This window comes from Stenella coeruleoalba (assembly GCF_951394435.1).
Source record: "Stenella coeruleoalba genome assembly, chromosome: 11".
Lineage (NCBI taxonomy): Eukaryota > Metazoa > Chordata > Mammalia > Artiodactyla > Delphinidae > Stenella > Stenella coeruleoalba.
In genome coordinates this window covers 63,339,375-63,361,414 of record NC_137157.1, presented here as the reverse complement: position 1 = coordinate 63,361,414, position 22,040 = coordinate 63,339,375, and the positions used below count along the sequence as shown (strand labels likewise).

General features: G+C 40.1%; 2 protein-coding genes across 2 annotated transcripts in view; one reads left to right on the top strand and one right to left on the bottom strand.

The window, feature by feature from the left end:
- The window catches only part of DNAJC22 (DnaJ heat shock protein family (Hsp40) member C22), a gene marked incomplete at its 5' end in the record, with an annotated part of 74,713 nt that overhangs the window by 34,888 nt on the left and 17,785 nt on the right, over positions 1–22,040 (top strand).
- On the bottom strand, positions 1,774–17,364 carry LOC307193904 (large ribosomal subunit protein eL34-like; the record flags this gene model as incomplete). Its single annotated transcript, XM_079936525.1, has 2 exons — positions 1,774–3,249; positions 17,266–17,364. The coding sequence occupies 2 exons, from the start codon at positions 17,362–17,364 to the stop codon at positions 2,863–2,865; spliced, it is 486 nt and encodes a 161-aa protein (XP_079792651.1). The 3' UTR covers positions 1,774–2,862.

Below are 22,040 nucleotides of genomic sequence, written 5' to 3'. Positions count from 1 at the left end.
CTATAGGAGATTGGTTTTATATTTAGATTTCTATAACTGATTATATTAATATATTTAAATATTGAGAAGCTCCCTTCACTGTCTCATAGAACAGCAAGAGTCACCTGTGTTTCAAGCTGTGTTCATTTGCCTGTTAAAGCAAGGGCTGAAGGTACGATAACAATGTCCACTTTATCTTTTTGGTCTTAACTATGCCAATTTAATTATTTTTATTTATTTATTATTAAAAAACAAAAAAGATTATTATTATTATAAAAAAAACAACAAAACCAACCTGATGATTTTGACTTTTTTTTTTATAGTTTTTTTTTTTTTTTTTTTTGGCCTAAGGCATGTGGGATCTTAGTTCCCTGACCAGGGATCAGGGATCAAACCTGTGCCCCTTGCAGTGGGGGCACAGAGTCCTAACCACTGGACTGCCAGGAAATTCCCTACTTTTTCTGTCTTAGGCAGTTTCAGCATGCTTTGTCTCCCGTCTTTGCAAAACTGTAGTAGATTTTTCTTGCCTTTGTTTCTGTCCTTCTTGTTTGGCCCTTTGCCAGGTAAACTTAAGGGATTGCTGACTTCTGACTCCTGCATTATTCCCATGTCCACATACATTTTCCTCTCTCCTCTCTTTTTTTCAAAGATCACTTAATTTTTTTCCTTTTAGGGTTCTTTTCTTTTTTTTCTTTTAAATTTATTTATTTTTGGCTGCGTTGGGTCTTCGTTGCTGTGTGCAGGCTTTCTCTAGTTGTGGCGAGCGGGGGCTACTCTTCGTTGTGGTGCGTGGGCTTCTCATTGCAGTGGCTTCTCTTGTTGTTCTTCAGTAGTTGTGGCACATGGGCTCGGTAGTTGTGGCTTGTGGGCTCTAGAGCTCAGGCTCAGTAGTTGTGGCGCGGGCTTAGTTGCTCCGCGGCATGTGGCATCTTCCCGGACCAGGGCTCGAACCCTTGTCGCCTGCGTTGGCAGGCAGATTCTTAACCACTGCACCACCATGGAAGCCCTAGGGTTCATTTTTATCAAAGTTATATGTATACATAGTTTGTGGAATCGAATAGTTCTGTAAAGTTTGTTAAAACATAAAATACCTTTTCCCCTTTATTTCCCTTCAGAGGCACTTTTAGAGCTTTATTTAGTTAATACTTTTTGGTATTTATCTCCATTTCTCTAAATAATATGCTTATATTGCTATTTCGGTACCATCAGTTGTAAGATACACCATAATTTTATGTACTACTAAAAAAGAGAAGTAGGCCCAAGATGGGTAATCTGTAAGAGGCCCTGCTTAAAGCTGGGAAACTACATGAGAATATAAATGAGAAGAAGCCCACCACACAGAAAGGGACAGCAAGGCAGCTCACCTGTCTCAACCCTGGCATTGTGTAGGAGGGGTAAAAACTTTCTTTGGAATTTGAACTGGTGTTCAGTTTGAATTCACACTACCTATGTTGTACCAAAAACTCAAGCAGAGATTTTTAATTAGAGATTGTTTGAGGTTGGTAGTGTCTTAGGCACTTAGAAGAAACAAATAACAGTTGTCATGAGTAGTGTCTGGATTTCAGAGATGTTAAGATATGAAGAAAAAAAAAAAAGGCATCTTAGAATCAGTGAAATATGGTTCCATGTGCCAGACACTGTTCTTTCTTGTTCTAGGAGTTTTGCTGTCCTGGAGAGCAGAGAAATGGATACATAGCTGGAGGGGAAACTGGAGTTAAGAGTTGTCTTTTTAAAATGGGAGCAATCATTATACACCTGAAACTAATATAATGTTATCTGTCAATTGTACCTCAAGAAAAAACTAAAACTAAAATGGGAGAAGTAAGAATGTGTTAATACAATGCCAATAGAGATGATCCAGTAGAGAGGGAAACAGTGCTGATGCAGAGTGAGAATGAGGAATGACTGGGCAGTGGGGTTTGGGATCTGGTATCCAAGTGGAGGCATTGGCTTTAGACAGGAGCAGTCAGTTCATTCACAGTAAATAACAGGAGGGAAGAAAAGGCAAATGGGAACCGGTGGTGGTAGTGGTGGAGATTGCTTCCTGTTTCACTGAGAAAATGGAATGAAGGGCAGCAGCTGGGAGTGAAGATGGAGAGGTGTTGATGGCTTGAGGAGGAAGGAAATGACATGAAATGGACCTATAGCGGGGTGTGGGAGAACGAATGGATAGGGCAAAAGTTGTAGGATTGTCATGCTGAGCTATGAGACCATTTAAAGTCAGCAATTGTGAATTTTAAGTGAGACTGTTTGGTATAGGTGTGTTTGTTTTCATCTTTTTCTTTTCAAAGCCATGTTTGGTTGCTTGTTGCAGGCGTAGCGTAGAGATAGATACAGTTGTATTTTTTACCATGTTATTAGGGAAAAATTTAAATACACAAAAGAAATAGAGCCCTCATGTACTCATCACACAGCTTCAACACATATTAACTCATGGCCAATCTTTTTTGCTTTTATTTTTTAAAGTCTTTATTGAATTTGTTACAGTACTGCTTCGTTTTTTTTTTTTACGTTTTAGTTTTTTAGCTGCGAGGTATGTGGGATCTTAGCTCCCCGACCAGGGATCGAACCCTCACCCCCTGCATTGGAAGGGGAAGTCTTAACCACAAGACCGCCAGGGAAGTCCCCCAATCTTGTTTTATCTGTTGTCTTACCCACTTCCATCCTTTCTTATTATTTTGAAGCAGTCCCAGACATCATATTTTATGCATAAATATTTCATATTGTATCTCTAAAAAATACGGACACCTGCAAAAATAATACCATTACCACACCAAAAAAATTTATAATTCCTTAATATCAAATATCCTATCAGTTTTCAAATTTTCAATTGTCTCTCTCTCACTCTCTTTTGATTTTTTTAATTATTAACTCAAAAAAGCTTCATTTTAAAAATTTAGTTTTCTGACACTGTGTTTCTGCCTTTAACACTTTCAGAACGATTTTCTGCTCCTCAATAAGAAAAATACGCTTGATCCTGCCATGGACACATTTAGTACACATGGAACCACAGTAGGCCCTGCTGACATGTTTTTTCATTTTAGACAACCTCATAAGAACTTCAGGTCTCACAGCACAAACTCCTAGAAGTTGGCCCGGGTACACGCCACATGTGGATTTTGGTGCTTTCCCAACCTTTTTGGTTTGAAGGTAAACAATTCTATTTCCAGGGGTTTGGGGCAGCCTAGTTCTGTTAGAGGCTGTATTGTAGGATAGTCTACAACGGTATGTCAAATGCCGGACCACTCTGAATGCCTCTAGATACCGTCCCTGGAAGAGGAAAAAGAAAGCTATTGTGAGTTCAAAAGTCAGATATGACGTCACTTGTCTCTTGAATGTCCTAAAGGGTTTAGTTGTTTGACAAGGAATTATATTTAGCAAGGGTAGGTGTTTTGCCAGGCAAGTATGATAAAGTGTGGGAGGGTGCAAAAGTCTGAGATGCAGGAAAGGGAGTGATTGTAATGATGGACCTTGAGCTCTAAGCTAAGGTAGGACATGACAGGAGAGGGGGTGGGATCAATTGCTTGTAAGTTCTGTTGAGGTCAAAGTGTTCTTGGAGTTGGGGTGCTAGAAGGAGCAGTCTGCAAAGATGGGAAGTGGTGATTGGAGAGTGGGATGCAGATGAAGTGGAGATCATGGAAGGACTGTAGTTATCATATTGACAAGTTCTAGGATATTGACTAAGGGAGTGAGTGGCTAAAGTAGGGTAGAGGACAAGATCATTGCATGTGAGGAGGTCAAGGAACTGAGAGGTCAGAGTATCACAAGAGTCATCTAGGTGAGCATTTGAAATCACCTGGAATTATGACAGACCAGTGAGGTAGGAACCAAAAGCTTTGAGGCTTGAGAAGAAGTGACCCAGCTTATCCAGATAATTGTAGCAGAGGGGTGAGGAGGTGGAGGTATGGTCTGACAGGGGCTTTTTTTGGGAAGGAAGAAAGGGGAATAACCTGGAAGCAGAAAGAAGGTACAAGGTGAGTACCTCCTTCTTCTACCCCCAGGCCCAGTAGTATAACGGGTGTGGGAGAGAAAACAACCACAGATAGGACTGTAGAGAGAGCAGTGGCCTCAGCCGTTAGATTTCAATTAGAGCAAAAAGGTGAAGGGACCATTCAGACAAGAGGTTGAAGACACAGGGGATTTTGCTGATGAGTTCCAGAGGATATGATGGAAGGATTTCAGGAATTGAGGGACGAGTGGGAGAGGGGGCTGGTTCATGAAAGATGATGTACTTAGCCATATGGGGATGAGAGTTGGAGGATTTGGAATGACTCCAGAGTCCTGGGTTTCTTGTAGTGAGTGATATAAGTAGGGTTAGAGATCATAATGAGATTAGTCTTGATGTTTCAAGGCAAATTGTAGTATAAGTAGATGCAGGATAGAGATATGGGAAGAAGCTGCAGGGTAAAAGGGTTCCTTGACTACTGGTGCTGGTGTAGAGGCTGGGGGGATGCAGAACTGGAGCTCTGTTACTTGCTTTCTACTCCTGGGGCCAAAGTGATCTGCAGTAAAAAGCTGTTAATCCATCTCTTCAAAAACCAGCATTCCCTGTTCCATTTCCTGTTGTTTACCTTCCCTGCTTCTATTCTCTCCCCTTTCTTACTGAAAAGTAGAATATTTGGATGTTTTTAGTACCCTATTCTTAAATATCCTACATATCCTGGAAACTGGTAAATGACACTGTTACTAGCTTGCTGGGGAAATGACAGCACGATTACAGTAAGGAAGTGGGGAGGTGTAGCTTTAGAGTTGGAAAGGGAAGGGAGGGAAGAGGTTTCAGGCAGAATTAGCTTTCAGTTCCTTCAATCGGGCCAAGGAAACAGAGGAGTTAGAAGAGGGAAAGAGTTTGACCTGTGTCCTGGGAGGGGAGAGGAAAGTACTGTTTGGAAGGAGAGAACAGATCCTGTCAGTACCCAAGGATCTGTGTCCTGACAGGTTCCTGAAAGAGCTGTTACTGGATGGGAGACTCAACTATTGCTGGATTCACTCATTTCAGTGGACATTTCCTAGCATCTACTATGTGCCAGGCACTGAATTAGATGCTTGGGAGATCATGTGGAACAAGTAGACAGGTTCCTCCTTACCTGGATTTACAGTCTAGCGGGAAGGACAGTTAAACAGAGATTACAGTTTAATGTGAAGGCTCTGATAGAAGTAGTGAGGGCTTTTTGGAAGCCTGTAGAAAAAGCACTGGATCAGTCTCGGGGGTAAGGAGGGGAAGAGTGCAGGTTCTTGAGTTAGTGACATCTGATCAGAGACCTGAAAGATGAGTGGGAATTAGCCAGGCAAAGAGAATAGGGAGGAAAGTTACATGTCCAGTTACATGTTTGCCTCTGCAGCTCCCAAACCTTATCTTAGCCAGGGGAACAGGGCACAGAATAAGCTATTCTGATCACTGTCTTTATCCCCAATATTCCTGTACAACAGAGGTTGGCAAGCTGCTGCTCATAGGCCTGGCCTGCTGCCTGTTTTTGAATGGTCGGCAAGCTAAGCATACGTAGTTAGCAGCTCAAACTGTAAGCCAAGAATGGTGGCAAAATTCAAACCCAGACGTCTTAGTCCCAAGTCTGTTTTCATTCCACGGATCACATTGTATTATAATTAGTTGTTTATGTTTTTATCTCTCAAGAAGAGACTTGAGCTTGAACCATGGCTTGCTTTTTCTTATATCTACCATTTCTAGCACAGGGCGAGTCCCAAGTAATGTTTATTAAATGACTTTCATGTGTATAATTTTATCTGCTCCCTAACAAATCCTGTGAGAATAACACATACATAAAATTTTCAAATAAATTATGTTTACTCTTTTAAATACCATTTCTTCCATTTTTATTAGCAATATTTAAAAAATATGTCATTTAAAACGTTAATAACATTAAACGTCGCTAAAGATAATTAGAAGTATTTTGTGCTATAACAAACACTTTCAGGAATTGCTGACTTAATGACATATATGTACAGCTGTTTGTTCTTACAGTAAATGTACGCGGCCTTCCGTATCTGTGGGTTCTGCATGGATGGATTCAACCAACTGTAGGTTGAAAATATTAAAAAAAAAAATTCCAGAAAGTTCCCAAAAGCATAACTTGAATTTGCCACGGGCTGGCAACTGTTGACATAGCATTTACGCTCTGTTTACAATTAATTTACATAGCATTTTCATTGTATTAGATATAAAAATAATCTAGAGATGATTTAAAATATCCAGGAGGATGTGCATAGGTTATATGCAAATACTGTGATGATTTATATAAGGGACTTGAGTATCCGAGGATTTTGGTATCTGCAGGGGTCCTGGAACCAATCCCCTGAGTGGATACTGAGGGACGACTGTAATCTTGGAATGCTGGATATTTCTAGTTTTTGTCAGCATTTTATAATTTCTATGTATTCCTTTGTCAGCTGTCAGTTTTAGCTGCTGTCTTCCACCCCCTGGCACCACCATTTTAAATTTGCTGCTTCTATCATTTATGAATTCAGAAACTAGAAATCTAATCTTATTAAAACTGTGTATAAAGTAAGTAAATAGTCTTGGGGATAATACCTGTGAGTAAAGTGAAAACGAGGTTTCACTTTTTAAAAAAATTTATTTATTTGTTTGTTTATTTATTTATGGCTGCACTGGGTCCTTGTTGCTGCACTTAGGCTTTCACTAGTTGCGGCGAGCAGGGCTACTCTTCGTTGCGGTGCATGGGCTTCTCGTTGCAGTGTCTTCTCTTGTTGCGGAGCGCGGGCTCTAGGCGCACAGGCTTCAGTATTGTGGCTTGTGGGCAGGTGCAGTAGTTGTGGCTCACGGACTTAGTTGCTCTGCAGCACGTGGGATCTTCCTGGACCAAGGATTGAACCTGTTTCCGCTGAATTGGTAGGCAGATTCTTAACCACTGCGCCACCAGGGAAGTCCAGGGGTTTTATTCTTAAGGATTTTATAACCCAGTTGGAGAGATCAAACGTACTGGGAATAATCATAATGTAAAAGTATATTAACTCCAAATTTGTATATCTCATTGCCCACCTAACATCTCTATGTGGTGTCTGTTATACATCTCAAACTTAATATGCTTCCCCCAAGATTTTTCCCACAGTCGTCCCCATAACAGGAAATAGAGACTCTCCTGGTTACTCGAGCCTTAAACCTAGTTGATGCTTTTCTGTCTGTAACATTTCACATCTAATCTAGTTTTACCTTTAGGATACATGCTGAAGCTGATCACCGTTTCTACTGCTACCACCAAAATTCAAACTGCTGTTCTCTCTTTCCTGGATTATTGCATTAGCCTTCTGACTGATTTCTCTACTTCTGCCCTTATCTCTGTACAGTCTGTTCTCAGCAGACATCCAGAACAATCCCCTAAAAAGTAAGTCAAGTCGGGTTGTCACTCCTTTGCTCAAAGCCTTCCAGGGGCTTTCCATCTCAGAGTAAAAAACAAAGTTCTGACAGTGGCCTTAAAAGATTGTAAAGAACCTGGCCTCAGCTTGCCTCTCTGGCCTAATTTCCTATGACTCTTTCCTGTGCTCACGTCCCTGTAGCCACAGTGACATCCTTGCTGTTTTTTTTAAGATGCCAGGTTGTTTCTTCTTCAGAGCCTTTATACTTGCCATTACCTCTTCCTGAAATGCTTTTTCTATGGAGGTAGCATGGCTTTTCCTTTCTTTAGGTGTTGGGCTCAGATGTCATCTTATCAGTGAAGTCCTGAGTGTCCTTACCGCCTTGATCCTGCTTTACTTTTCTCCATAGCACTTATTAGCATCTGACAGGCTGTGTGTATTTTAATTAATTAATTAATTAAAAAAATTTAACTTTACTTAAAAAAATTTGTTTCACTGCTGTCTCCCCATAGGCATAGAACAAGGGCTGGCAAGCTAAAAATGGCCTGCTGCCTGTTTTTGTAAGTAAAGTTTAATCAGAACATAGCCATGCACGTTCATTATTGTATTGTCTGTGGCTGCTTTCACACTACAACAGTGGAGTTGAGTGTTGCAACAGAGACTGTAAGGCCTGTAAAGCCTAAAATATTTGCTGTCTGGCCCTTTACAGAAAAAGATTGCTGACCCCTGGGCTAGAACAGTGTCTGGTACCTAGTGGGTGATTGAATGGACATAATGTAAGTGCTCATTGTCAGGGTACAGACTGTACATTGCTACTGAAGATATAGATTAATATTTCAAAAGTTGTTATTAGACTTTAATAATTGGGGAATATGTCAATCAATAATTTGTTCGAGCTGAAGTCCTTGAATTTATTATGCTCATTACTACCTGATAGCAGAGATGTGCCGACTTTTTGAAGGCTACACCTAATTTGGAGTGATAGTGTTCCAGAGGCACAAGGACCTTTATTTTTAAAGTTTTAATTTTTTTTGCCACACCACTCGGCTTGTGGGATCTTATTTCCTCGACCAGGGATTGGACCTGGGCCCTCGGCAGTGAAAGCTGGGAGTCCTAACCACTGGACCTCCAGGGATTTCCCCAAGGTCCTCTTAAATGTAACCTTTTATAATAGTGCTACAGAAAGGACTGTAAATAATGAGTAGGTGGTAGTGTTGGTTGCATGCTGTGAAAAACATGAACTTAAATAAATGGATATAGCTCTCAGTCATTTATGCTAAAGGATGGGCATATGGAATAGATAATAATAATAATATTTGACTTTGGAATACATTTTTGGATTGCAAATGGATTAACCTGATTATTCCAGGTACTTCTAATAGTGTTTTAAGTAGCATAATAAAATCAAACTGGAATAAAACCAATTCAGAAGAATCTGGAAAATTGTATTGCTTCTGGCATCCTGTCTTTGTCCAAATCTTATCTTTCTAAAAGCTGCATCCAGTGGATAAATAATATCAGTCACACAAAGAACCTGTGTGGAGAGGTGGAGAAGATTTTAGAAGTGTTTTGTTTTAAAAGGCCTTTACTGGAACTGATCTCAGTGTAGAGGAGGAGTCTTAAATCTCCTGCTTAGTGGACTATAATACTGTATGCTGAAAAAGCTAAGTTAAAAACGATGAAGAATTATAGGGTCAGGACTGGAAGAACCTTTTTTTTGTTAAAAACGAAGAATTATAGGGTCAGGGCTGGAAGAACCTTTTTTTAAAATTATTTATTTATTTATTTGGCTGTGTCAGGTCTTAGTTGTGGCACGCGAGCTTCTCTCTAGTTGTGGCGCGTGGGCTCTAGAGCCCGCAGGCTCAGTAGTTGCAGCGCATGGCCTTGGTTTCCCTGCAGCATGTGGGATCCTAGTTCCCTGGCCAGGGATTGAACCCGTGTCCCCTGCATTGGAAGGCGGAATCTTAACCACTGGACCACCAGGGAAGTCCTAGAGCTGGAAGAAACTTTGTCCAGTAAATATTTGAATGTGCCCTAGCCACTTCGTTAGACACAGATACAGAGGTGAATAAGACAGTCACTGGCCTCATGAGACTTATTATCTAATCCTCATCCCCAGTCCGCACCTCACCTCATTTTATGTTGTGTGATGGAAACTAAAGCTTGAGAGATCCAGGACCTTGCCAAAGGTTATGTAGCTCATTACTGATAGAATGGAACTAGAATGCATATTTCTTATATGGGGAATAAAAGCAAAATATTCATTTATGCAGAGTTTCGAGTGCTTACTAATGTGCTTATCCCTGTACTAGGTGCTGAGGGATCCAGTGGTAAATATAATGGCCCCATCTCTTTGATGTAGAGCTTAAAGGAAATGTTTTGGGGAAACCAGAATTTTTCCCATTATATTGCATTATACTGTGTACAGTCTTTTATCTCATGGAAAGGTTAGGGGCTCTCAAAAATTCATTCTTCAGTGTGACTTAGTTGAATGCGTTTAGTGTTTTTCTGACACCTGAAGTCAGTTTTATTGAGGGACTTTTGAATGAGAAAGGAAGAATTAGGTAGTTGTGGACTCTCTGTGGAAGAATGACCTTTACTTATTCCACAATTTGTATAGAGCCTAAACTTCTGCCCTGTGAGCAAGAGAGAGTCTTTCTTCTCCCTTTGTATTAGATGACTTTCTGCTATCAGGACCCAGAACCCAGACTGATATTTAAAATCAGCCATGTTATGGGTTAAATAGACTTCTGCACAGTGACCTTCTCTTTCCTTTTAGTTACCCGAACTTGGGTATATGTAATGTATATGCTGGGTATGTGTATACTTGGGGGTATACGTATTACTCAGTGTTCAAAGAATCGTATCTGAAGCAGAACATATATTTTATTCTTTAAAAGTTCTTCTCAAAGTGATTATATTTGATTTTTTCTTCTCAATGCTTGCTTGCTAAAAAAAAAAAAAATCAAACCTGTGACAGTCTAGGAAAGAGTGAAAAAAGGTGAATTAAACTGCTGCTAAATAATTTAGGATGTTTTAGTTATTTGTTTTCATAGAGGATTAAGGCTTTTTTCCTTAAAATGTCTAGTTGGAAGTGTTTATACAATGGAGAAAGTGGTTACATTTTCAGAGTAAGTTATCTTGACCTCAGGCCTCTTTGCTCTTCCTATTCCAGAGTCCCTTCTGCCATTCTGCGAGGTCCAATTAGTTCTTGGCTCAGCTGTTTTAGTTTCACTACAGAAGTTGAGCTTAACCATGTTTATAATCTGTGAACATCATATTCCATTGTTTCTTTTAAGAGCTAGAACGTTAAATTCCCTGCCAGTGATCTAAAACATATTGAATTGTATATCTTCAAATGCAAAAGATTTATTTTCTCTGAACTTAGATCATGGCATTTAGCAATGAAGAGACCTTAGAAATTGTGGTTATTATATATTAGTGACGATTATTCTAGTTCTGCTGCACGTATAACCACTTTTTAAAACACTACACATTAGTGTTATGTTGCAGAGGAGGTAGTATGACTACCAGTCTCAAATTACTTAATTATTAAAAAACATTTGTAAAATAAGTGAAATAATATGCTAGGAAGCAGCAATCTATTTGTGTGTGTGTGTGTGTAAATGTAGGTGCTTTCAAGTAACGTGTAAAGTTAGACTGACATACAGTTTGAAACATAGTACTTGTCACATTGTAATTGTATACATTTAAATCAGCCATGAAAATATTTTTTACCGTGGTCAAATCAAATATTTCTACTGTGGGAAGAAGAAGGAGTTGGGGGCAGCATAAATATTTGGTTGGTAATATAGAAAGGCAGGCTAAGTTTCACCTCCTAACATTTCAGGCTAGGGTCTCCAGGCATGTTGTTGCAGTTATCTATTGCTAAAGAACAAAACCACTCCAAATTTGGCATAAAACTTATGGTTCTGGGCGTTGACTGGGCTCAGCTAAGTGATTCTTGCATGAGTCCTCTTATGTACTGGTAGTTAGATGGGCCTGGGGTTATTTCGGAGGCTTCCTACCAGACTCACAAGCATGGCACTTGAGCAGGGAAGTCCAAATAGGTAGAAGCTGGAATAGTTGGGGATCCTTGATATCTCTCCCTATTTCTGTATAGTCTTTCCAGCATAGGGGCTTCATGGTAGCCAGACTTCTTACCTGGAGGCTTAGGGCTCTAAAAGTACTTGTTCCGAGTAAGAGAGCCAGACGGGAACTATATTGTCTTTTATGACCTAAATTCAGAATCAGTGTCAATTTCCACTGCATTTTATTCATTAGAAGCAAGTCACTGGGGCTTCCCTGGTGGTGCAGTGGTTGAGAATCCGCCTGCCAATGCAGGGGACATGGGTTTGATCCCTGGTCTGGGAGGATCCCACATGCCACCGAGCAACTAAGCCCATGCGCCACAACTACTGAGCCTGTGCTTTAGAGCCCGTGAGCCACAACTACTGAGCCCCCGCGCCGCGCTACTGAAGCCCACGCGCCGCAGCTACTGAAGCCCGCGCGCCGCAGCTACTGAAGCCCGCGCACCTAGAGCCCGTGCTCCATAGTGAGAAGCCACTGCAATGAGAAGCCCGCGCACTGCAACGAAGAGTAGCCCCCGCTCGCTGCAACTAAAGAAAGCCCGCACGCAGCAGTGGAAGACCCAACACAGCCAAAAATAAATAAATTAAATAAATAAATTTATAAGGAAAAAAAAGAAAAAGAAGCAAGTCACTAAGGCCAATCCACAGTCAAAGGGAAGGGGATTAGAGTCTACCTCTTGCTGGGAGGAGTGTCAAGAATATGCAGACTTATTTCAAAGCCACTTTAGTCTTCTCTCTGGCTACAAATTACAGTATTTATCTTCCTCCACATGCAAAACACAAGCACTCCTTCTCAAAGCCTCCAAAGTTTTATCTAGTACAGCATCAGGCTCAGGCTAGAGATCCAGGATCTTGTAATCTAAATCAGATCCAGGTGCAGATAAGGCTATTTGGATATATTAGTTCCTTGGGTATAGCTCCTTGAGTACCCTTGCCTTCACTTTGAAGACCTGTGGACTAAAGAATCACCTTATCTTTCTCCATACCCAGCCCACCCAATATGCAATAATGGGTGGGCCTAAGATAACAACTTTAGACACTCCTGTTCAAAAATAAAGAAAAAATGTAAGGAACACAATAGTCACCGGTCCATACCAGTTCTGAAATCCAGCCAACATATTGCTAGTTGTGTGATTAGGGTTCAGCCCCTACTGCCTAGGAACCATTCCTCTACGGCTCTTGGTTTTGCCCTTTGAATTATCATTCCTTTTCCATAAAATGTATTCTCTGTTTGCATGTAAGTAATTTTCCCAGCCTGTTTCCTGCCCACGGAGCTTCGGGCAGGGTGGGGTGGGGGGTCCCAAAAGCCTTTTTTTCATTTTGTACTGTCTCTGTCCTTTTTAGTCCAAGATGACAATGTTTCTGCACATAAAATTCTCTGTGACTCTTACTGAAGGGTTCACTGTATTAGACAAAAGCCACATTTACACATTGATATAACCCCTTCTCTCCCTTAGGTTTTGTAGAGGAGAAAAAAGTTTTCCTTGACCCTCTTAGGGTCCCTGGCTGGATTTGAAAATTAAACTGGCAAAGACTGATTAAGAGGAGAAAAGTATACAAATTTATCTGATGTAAATTTTATGTGAAATGGGAGATGTAAACGAAGACTCAAAGAAATGTTTGAACCTGAGTATTTTTATGCCAGGTTTAATGAAGAGTGGACAGTGTGGAGAAATGATAGATCAACGAGTATGAAGTAAGTGTAGTGAACTGGGGGAAATATAGCAAGGCCTGTTTGTTAGGATTCCTTTCCTTGTCCCTTTGTCTTTGGAGATACAGATGCTCCCTCCTTCCAGGTATAGGGAGGGTACCTCTTACATGAGGGTTTTATGACTTGTTTCAGGGGAGAAGGTGGGGGGAGACCCCCACAGAGTGACCTTCCTCGTTCTGATCTTTTCTCAAGATTCTTCAGCTTAAAATATTCAGTATGCTAGGGTGCCATATTTTGGGGTGGCATGTCCTGAACCCTGTCAGCTTCCTTTAAGCCTTTTGTGGGACAACACCTTTAATATTCTCAGAAGACCTTATGTTTGAAAGCATCTGTGAGACTCCACCTTAAAATCTCTTTGGAGTCCTAACTAGGGGTAGGCAGACTATGGCCAGTGATCTAAGATTTGTTTTTACTTTCTTTTTTTTTTTTTTGAGCCACGCCGCGCATCTCGCGGGATCTGAGTCCCTGACCAGGGATCGAACCCATGCCCTCTGCAGTGGAAGCGTGGAGCCCTAACCACTGGACAACCAGGGAATTCTCTGTTTTTAAATTTTATTTTTTTAAATTTTTATTTATTTTATTTATTTTTGGCTGCGTTGGGTCTTTGCTGCTGTGTGCGGGCTTTCTCCAGTTGCGGCGAGCGGGGACCACTTTTCACTGCGGCGCACAGGCTTCTCCCTGCGGTGGCTTCTCTTGTAGCGGAGCACAGGCTCCAGGCTCAAGGGCTTCAGTAGTTGCAGCTCGTGGGCTCCAGAGCGCAGGCTCAGCAGTTGTGGCACACAGGCTTAGTTGCTCCGCGGCATGTGGGATCTTCCTGGACCAGGGCTTGAACCCGTGTCCCCTGCATTGGCAGGCAGATTCCCAATCACTGCGCCACCAGGGAAGCCCCTGTTTTTACATTTTTAAAGGGCTGTTGAAAAATAAAAGACGAATGTTCAACAGAGACTGTGTATGGCCCTCAAAGCCTAAAATATTTATCTGGCCCTTTATGGGAAAAGTTTGCCAACCCTTGGCCTAAACAAAAATTTAATCTTTAGGCCATGTTTCCCTGACACTGCCTTGGATTTGACCTTTGCCCAGAGGGCATTTCTTAATTTGAGAAACGTTTGCTATATGGGGAGCCTGGGAATAAGAAACATTTATTTTTGGACCTAGCAAGTCCTGACTCCTTTGTATGTCCTCTATATTCTGCTTGAAAATTATATAATTCCTTCTTTTCTTATCTCTCTCTACCTGTACTTTGTGGCACACAGCTTAAAAAAAAAAGCAGTTGATACTTTTGACATTCTGCCTGGAAATCTCTACCCAGATCCATCAGTTCATTAGTTATATTTTCTATTTTTCACATTACTGCAGGTGACAGCTTTGCTAAACCTTCCACCATTATCTAATAAGATTCTCCTTTCCTATAGCTTCTAATAAGGCTTTCCTCACTTCCTTTTTTTTAAATGTTTTTTTAATGATTATTAAATTTATTTATTTATGTTTGGCTACCTTGGGTCTTTGTTGCTGCGAGTGGGCTTTCTCTAGTTGTGGCTAGCATGGGCTACTCTTCGTTGCAGTGCGCGGGCTTATTGCAGTGGCTTCTCTTGTTGCAGAGCATGGGCTCTACGCGCGTGGGCTCAGTAGTTGTGGCTCGTGGGCTCTAGAGCGCAGGCTCAGTAGTTGTGGCGCACAGGCTTAGTTGCTCCGCGGCATATGGGATCTTCCTGGACCAGGGCTCAAACCCGTGTCCCCTGCATTGGCAGGCGGATTTTTAACCACTGCGCCACCAGGGAAGTCCCTCCTCACTTTCTTTTAAGCCAAGGATTAGCAACCTTTTTCTGTCAAGGGCCAGATCATAAATATTTTAGGCTTTTTGGACCTTATGATCTCTGCTGTCATAGTGAGAAAGCAGCCATAGACGTAGACAGTATGTAAGCAAATGGGTGTTACTGTGTTCCAATAAAATTTTATTTACAAAAACAGGCAGCAGGTTGAATTTTGCCAGTAGATTGTAGTTTGGTGATCCCTGTTTTAAGTCCTTGTTGACAGCTTCCTACCAGTGTCCTTAAGACCCTTCAGGCTTTCACTAACACTTTCAAGGCCCTTCTTGCTTTCTCCTGCCATCCAGTCCCAAAGCTTAACATTTTAACTTTTTGTTATGGAAGTAACCTACTCCCTATACCAAAGTCTATTTTGGTTATCTTTTGCTTTGTAACACACCATGCCAAAATTGAGTGATGTAAAACAACGCTCCTTTTATCTTTCATGATTCTGATGTTTGGGCTCAGCTAGCAGTTCTTTCTCACGGTTTCTCATGAGGATGCAATCAGATGATAGCTGGGGCAGGAATCATCTAAAAGACTTCCTCACCGAAATCTCTTACGCAGTTAGAGGCAGATGGGGTCATCTCCAAGGATTCCTCATTCACAAGTCTGGTGGCAGAGCTCGGAAGACTGAAACAGCTGGCACCCCTCGGACGTCTCTAACCCTCTGAGGCCTTGTCCCATGTTTTCTCCAGAATCAGGGATATAGGGTGGCTGGATATCTTATATGGTAATTCAGGACTGCAAACTTGCCTGAACTGGGAAGGCACCAGGCAGAGATTTTATCACCTTTTATGACCTAATTTCCGAGGTTGCTCAGTGTCACTTCTGCTTCATTCTCTTTGTGGGGAGGAGAATTGGACCCTACTTAATTTTTTTTTTTTTTTTTTGGCTGCGCCATGCGGCTTGCGGGATCTTAGTTCCCCAACCAGGGATCAAAACCAGGCCCCCAGCAGTGGAAGTGTGGAGTCCTAACCACTGGACCGCTTGGGAATTCCCAGACTCTGTTTTTTTGATGGGAGTAAAATCAAAGAATTTGCAAAGATGTTTTAAAACACAAAATGCGCCACACATACACCTATCAAAAAATTTTGGAAGCTAGCATATAGTGGGTCACACTTTGTTAGGGCAGGCTTTCTCTTTCCTGTTCATGGGGATGGTGGAAGTAGGAGATCACCTCCCATGATTTAATGTTGAAGAATGGATTTGTCAAGAGCTGTGGAAGGAGGCTTCACAGTAACAAATACATCTTTTCTTCAGTAGAGATAGGACATGGGAACTTTGGACTTGGCATTTTTTTCTCTTTCTCTTCTTTCTTCTTTGTGAGAGTAGGTATAACAGTGCCTCCATCCCCAAAAGAGAAAACAAAAGGAACAAAGAAAGAAAGAAGAAAAACTCTCAAACTATTAAAAAGTCTGCCACAGAGATTTGTTTGAATCGATTAATAACATTTTTCCAAGGGTTAAAGAGTATGTGTACCTGTTTGTCATTTATACTTTCAGTTGAATTTAGCTAGCTTTCTTAAGAGATACCTTTAAGGGAGATTTTGAAAAGGGGGTAGGTGATAGAAGTAATTTTAAATTTGGGGACTCTAGAGCAGGTGGTAAAGCAGGCTATAAGAAACTTTGAATAGCATTAGGGAATGGTCTTTAGAAGCACTCTACTGCCTGACCCCATCTGAAGAGACTTTGCTCACCTTAGCACAGTGATCTGGCTCCGGAGGTAAAATATTTGGAAAAGTTGGGGTATCTTATATATTTGTAGAGGCTATTGTGTTATTTTTTCCTTTCTCTCTAGATGAAAAGAAGGTGGCAGTGAATATATTTTGCTTTATTGTTTATGGTCAACCAGGCAATGTGAATACTGCATTTTTGTGTTCTTCCCACTGTTTTCTTTTTCTTCCGGTGTTTCTTTTTTTTCCCTTGCTCTCTGGATTTGTACATCATGAGAATTTTTTTTTCTTTTTTTTTTTTCATCATTAGAAATTTACCCAAATTCTCTAATGATCTGAAAAAAGAAGATGGCTTAGTGAATAGGAAGTTGTTAAAGAAATAGCTGCCTGCCATATTGCTCTTCCTACTCTGGGAAGAAGAAATGCCTGTATTTAATCATCTACCTTTTTTTTCCCCTTGGTATCCAGATCTATACATTGTTGAATTGGGGGTAGAGAGAAAAGCCTATTAACTTTTATCTTAACCGATTCGGTTATTTTCTTTACTTGGTATTTGAACAATACTCTTACAAAGCTTTAATAGAATCCTACAACACATGCTCGAGGTTTAAGAGCCTCGAGAAGCGTCAGAAAAGTTTTGGAAAGAGTTACATTCCCAAGGAGGAGGACAATACGTACCTTGTTTTGAATTACTGAAAATGGGGAAGACTTCCTACTATAGTTCTTTAACTTCAGTTGCAACTTGGAAGTGGTGACATCTCTTTTGGGGCCTGGCATTTTGTACCTTTTCCAGTTGTTTTTTTTATCCGCATTTTCTTTACTTCTAATTGACACACATTACCATCTGAAATGTTCCTGTTGGTTTGGAGGGAGTAGAGATGGGGAGGGAGAAGGAAGAGTTAACTTTTCATGTGTTTTAATCGGCCAGTATTTACTTAACTAATTTCAACTGGATGAAAACTTATCTTTTAGATTATTTAATGCATGATATGCTACATGCATTATCCATTCATATTAAGAATTATAGGGCTTCCCTGGTGGCGCAGTGGTTGGGAGTCTGCCTGCCGATGCAGGGGACACGGGTTCGTGCCCCAGTCCGGGAGGGTCCCACGTGCCGCAGAGCGGCTGGGCCCGTGGGCCATGGCCGCTGAGCCTGCGCGTCCGGAGCCTGTGCTCCGCAATGGGAGAGGCCACAACAGTGAGAGGCCCGCGTACCGCAAAAAAAAAAAAATTATAGTAGCATGGATTTATGAATGGCATGGGCAGCAAATTATTTCCAATTTAAATTGCTCTGTTCATTTTTGGATAAAATAATTACTTGCTAGAGTAATATTTTTCTGGCATGTTACAAGCCGTGAAAGTGGTTTGGAAGATCTCAATGAATGCTGAGTGTAAAGATTTTTGGTGCAACTTGATTTTACTCTTTCTTTCCTCAGAGTGTCTGGGGATTAGTTTGATCCTGAGTGAGGATAAAAGCTGCTTCCATAGAGACTACTGGTTTCAGAGCTGTTTTAAATTTGGGACTTGGAAGCCAGAAGATCTGAGCTTCCCGCTGCATTAATGAATTTAAAATATGTTGTTGATTTAATGTTTGGTTTGTGTATTGATTTATGGCTTTGGCTTCTTTAAGCTGTTTATGTATATTTGAATCAAGTTAGTTAAAAAATATTTAATTTTTCATGTGACATACGCCAATTGAAGACAACCATTATTTTGAAAACAACAAATAAATGTATTTAATATTTTTATGATTGTACAGTTGTTGACTGGCAAAAAAATCTTTTGGAGCAGAAAAAGCATTTGTCAAATGTAGATTTTTAGCTTAATATGAAGATGTACCATCTTTTTTTTAAAATTGAATGTAAATTTTATTTATGTATTTATTTTTTTAATTAAATTTTTATTTTATATTAGAGTATAGTTGATTTACAATGTTGTGTTAGTTTCAGGTGTACAGCAAAGTGATTCAGTTATACATATACATATATCCATTCTTTTTCATATTCTTTTCCCATATAGGTTATTACAGAATATTGAGTAACCATCTATTTTTTTAAGTGACTATAATTAACAAAAGTAGTTCAAACAAAAGATTCTAAGCGTTTCTGAAATGATGGAACTGTTCTTGAGACAGTGCTTTGTTTACACTATGCATTAGGGGAAAAAAGCAGCTGGAAATATAATTTTCAAAGAATTCTTTTGTGAATTATGGGCTCTTTCAAGAATGATCAACAATGACTGTGCTTTTTAGAGTCTTAAATTTCAGAACTGGGAAGAGATGGGGCCTAAGTTTTGTCTGGCCTTCCTTAAATATGTGTATGAGTGGAAAAGGATGATTCCTTCCCTTGAGCTTTTGCATTAAAGTTTTCATCTTCCATGGTATATACTACATGTTGTATAAAATTCATTGTTAAAAAGTTAGACAGAATAATGATTTTCATATAAATGTAAAATGAACACATGTAAAAGATGTTATTTAACTCATTAATTAATGGGAGAACCTGTAAGGTGTTAAAAGTAGTTCAAAGGAGAATTCAAAGTACTGCACGTGTATAGCATCAGGTGTGCTGAAATGAATTTACAAATCTATGCAAAACTGTCTTTTTCCATAGGGACATGGGGAAAATCATTCCTCTCTCACTGGACAGAATTTGTTTGTAAGTGTATGGACAAGAATCCTTTGAATTGCTATCATTTAACTATAACTTGCAATTATAAAACAGCTCAAATGTCATGAAGAATGCAGACCTTGTAGAATCAGGTAACTAGGGAAGGTGCACATTACACAGTGCCTAGTTTTCCACTGAAGATGCCAAGTGATCTTCTTGGTTCATTTCAAAGCCTCTCACAGTCTTTCATAAAAGAACAAAATAAATGGGTCTACATTCTGGTTTTTGACAACCATCCTATGTCTGTTAGTCTTAGGGACTTAACTCTCATTCCTTGTAAATAAAGTCAGTTTTCAAAATGAAAGAAAATGAAGTTATTCTTAGAGGATATTTTCTGGTATTTTGATCAACATTAGAACACTTACTCAGGTTAGTGTTGAATTTTGGACCATTGGCAGATACTTAAACTGTAGCTCCAAATGGTTAGGTAGCAAGTTCAATGAGACTACCAAGTGCATAATATTTTGTAGATATTCAGTTACTAAAGAACAATAGTAATAATTTGAAGGAAAGTGGAAGTCTCCTGCCCAATTTTAATTCTTAAAAGTGTATATTATTACACCTTTAGCAACTTCCCAATGTTAAATACTTTTTACCTGGGCAGTTGAACCCAGGGGGAGAGGGCACAAAGTTGGCATTATCTACTCCAAATTCATGCTGTCTGCTTCTAACTGGACCTTTGCTGCTTCATGACCTTTTTATTCCTCTCATATGTATTCTCTTGCACTTTCCTGATTTTGAAGCAGCAGTGTGGTATCGTAGAAAGAGATAGAACTTGTAGGCTTATAGACCTGGGTTTGAATCACCACCCTACCACTTACTAGCTGTTAGATCTTGGGGAATTCTCACAGTCTCAAGTTCTTGAATTAAATGAGTCATAAATACTAAACAGGATTACATGAAATTTGTATATAAATGATGTAATAGCACATGGTAGGCAGTAAGTATTAGTTTTCTTCTCTGTTCTTCTCAGGCCTTCAAGCTTCCCTGCTTTCTCTCCTCTTGTTTCTATTACTGAAATAATTGGAGTCATTTGGTATGAACTTCCTCATCTTCCCCTCTTCTGTCTCTATACAGAGATGTATTATCTTTCTGTGTTTTTTGTTTCAGAAGTATGTTTCTTTTACCTCACAAGGTTTTTGTGAGGATTAAATAAGATAATGTGTATGAAATTGCTTAGTACATCTCCTAGCACATATTAGGCATCAAAGGAAGATTAATTGGATCTGAATGTAAGGTTAATTTTATCTTTGATATTACCTCTCCTTTAGGTTATTTTCTACTTCTGTAACTATTACTCTTCTTTGTAGTATTTTTTATTTTTTTTAATTTTATTTATTTATTTATTTATTTTGACTGCGTTGGGTCTTTTTTGTTGCGCGTGGGCTTTCTCTATTTGCAGTGAGCGAGGGCTACTCTTCGTCGTGGTGCATGGGCTTCTCATTGCGGTGGCTTCTCTTGTTTTGGAGCACGGGTGCTAGGCATGTGGGCTTCAGTAGTTGTGGCACTTGGGCTCAGTAGTTGTGGCTCACGGGCTCTAGAGCACAGGCTCAGCAGTTGTGGCACATGAGCTTAGTTGCTCTACGGCATGTGGGATCTTCCCGGACCAGAGCTCGAACCATTGTCCCCTGCATTGGCAGGCAGATTCTTATCCACTGAGCCACCAAGGAAGCCCTCCTTTGTAGTATTAATATGTTTGATTTTTCCTTCTCCTCTTTTTTTTTTTTACATATACATACATCCACTCTTTTTAAAATTATTTTCCCATAAAGGTCATTACAGAGTATTGAGTAGAGTTCCCTGTGCTATACAGTAGGTCCTTATTAGTTATCTGTATTATATATAGTAGTGGGTATATGTCAATCCCAGTCTCCCCCCACTTCCCCCCTGGTAACCATAAGTTTGTTTTCTGCATCTGTGACTCTACTTCTGTTTTGTAAATAAGCTCATTTGTACCTTTTTTTTAGATTCCACATATAGGTATAAGTGATATCATATGATATTTGTTTTTCTCTGTCTGACTTACTTCACTCAGTATGACAGTCTCTAGGTCCATCCATGTTGCTGCAAATGACATTATTTCATTCTTTTTTATGGCTGAGTAATGTTCTGTTGTGTATATGTACCACATCTTCTTTATCCATTCCTCTGTCGATGGACATTTAGGTTGTTTCCATGTCCTGGCTACTGTAAATAGTGCTGCAGTGAACATTGGGGTGCATGTATGTTTTCAAATTATGGTTTTCTCCGGGTATATGCCCAGGAGTGGGATTGCAGGATCATATAGTAGCTCAATTTTTAGTTTTTAAAGGAGCCTCCATACTGTTCTCCATGATGGTTGTACCAATTTACATTCCCACCAACAATGGAGGAGGGTTCCTTCCTTCTCCTCTTTCAAAAAGCATTCCTTTTTAAGGGGTAAACCCTTGAGGGGAAAACCCCTTTTGCTTGGCCTTGCTAGAACTCTGGCTAATACTCTATTTCGTTCATTCCTTTATTGTCAGACTGCTCAGTTGAGTAGGTAAGGGGTTTGGCTGCCACTTTTCCACCACCTGCTCTCATTAAACCCCTGCATTCTGATATACCATAATTTTCCCCTGAATCTGAAACAGCACCCTCTCAGTCAGACTCACACAAGGCTTAGAATGTAGTAGGCATTCAGTGAATATTAGTTGAATAATGAATGAAATGAGAAGGTTTAGAGTACTATCACTGAGGGCTCTCTAATGCTTTCGATCAATGCTTTTAAAGAATTCTGGTAAGAAACCATTATGCCGGAATTCA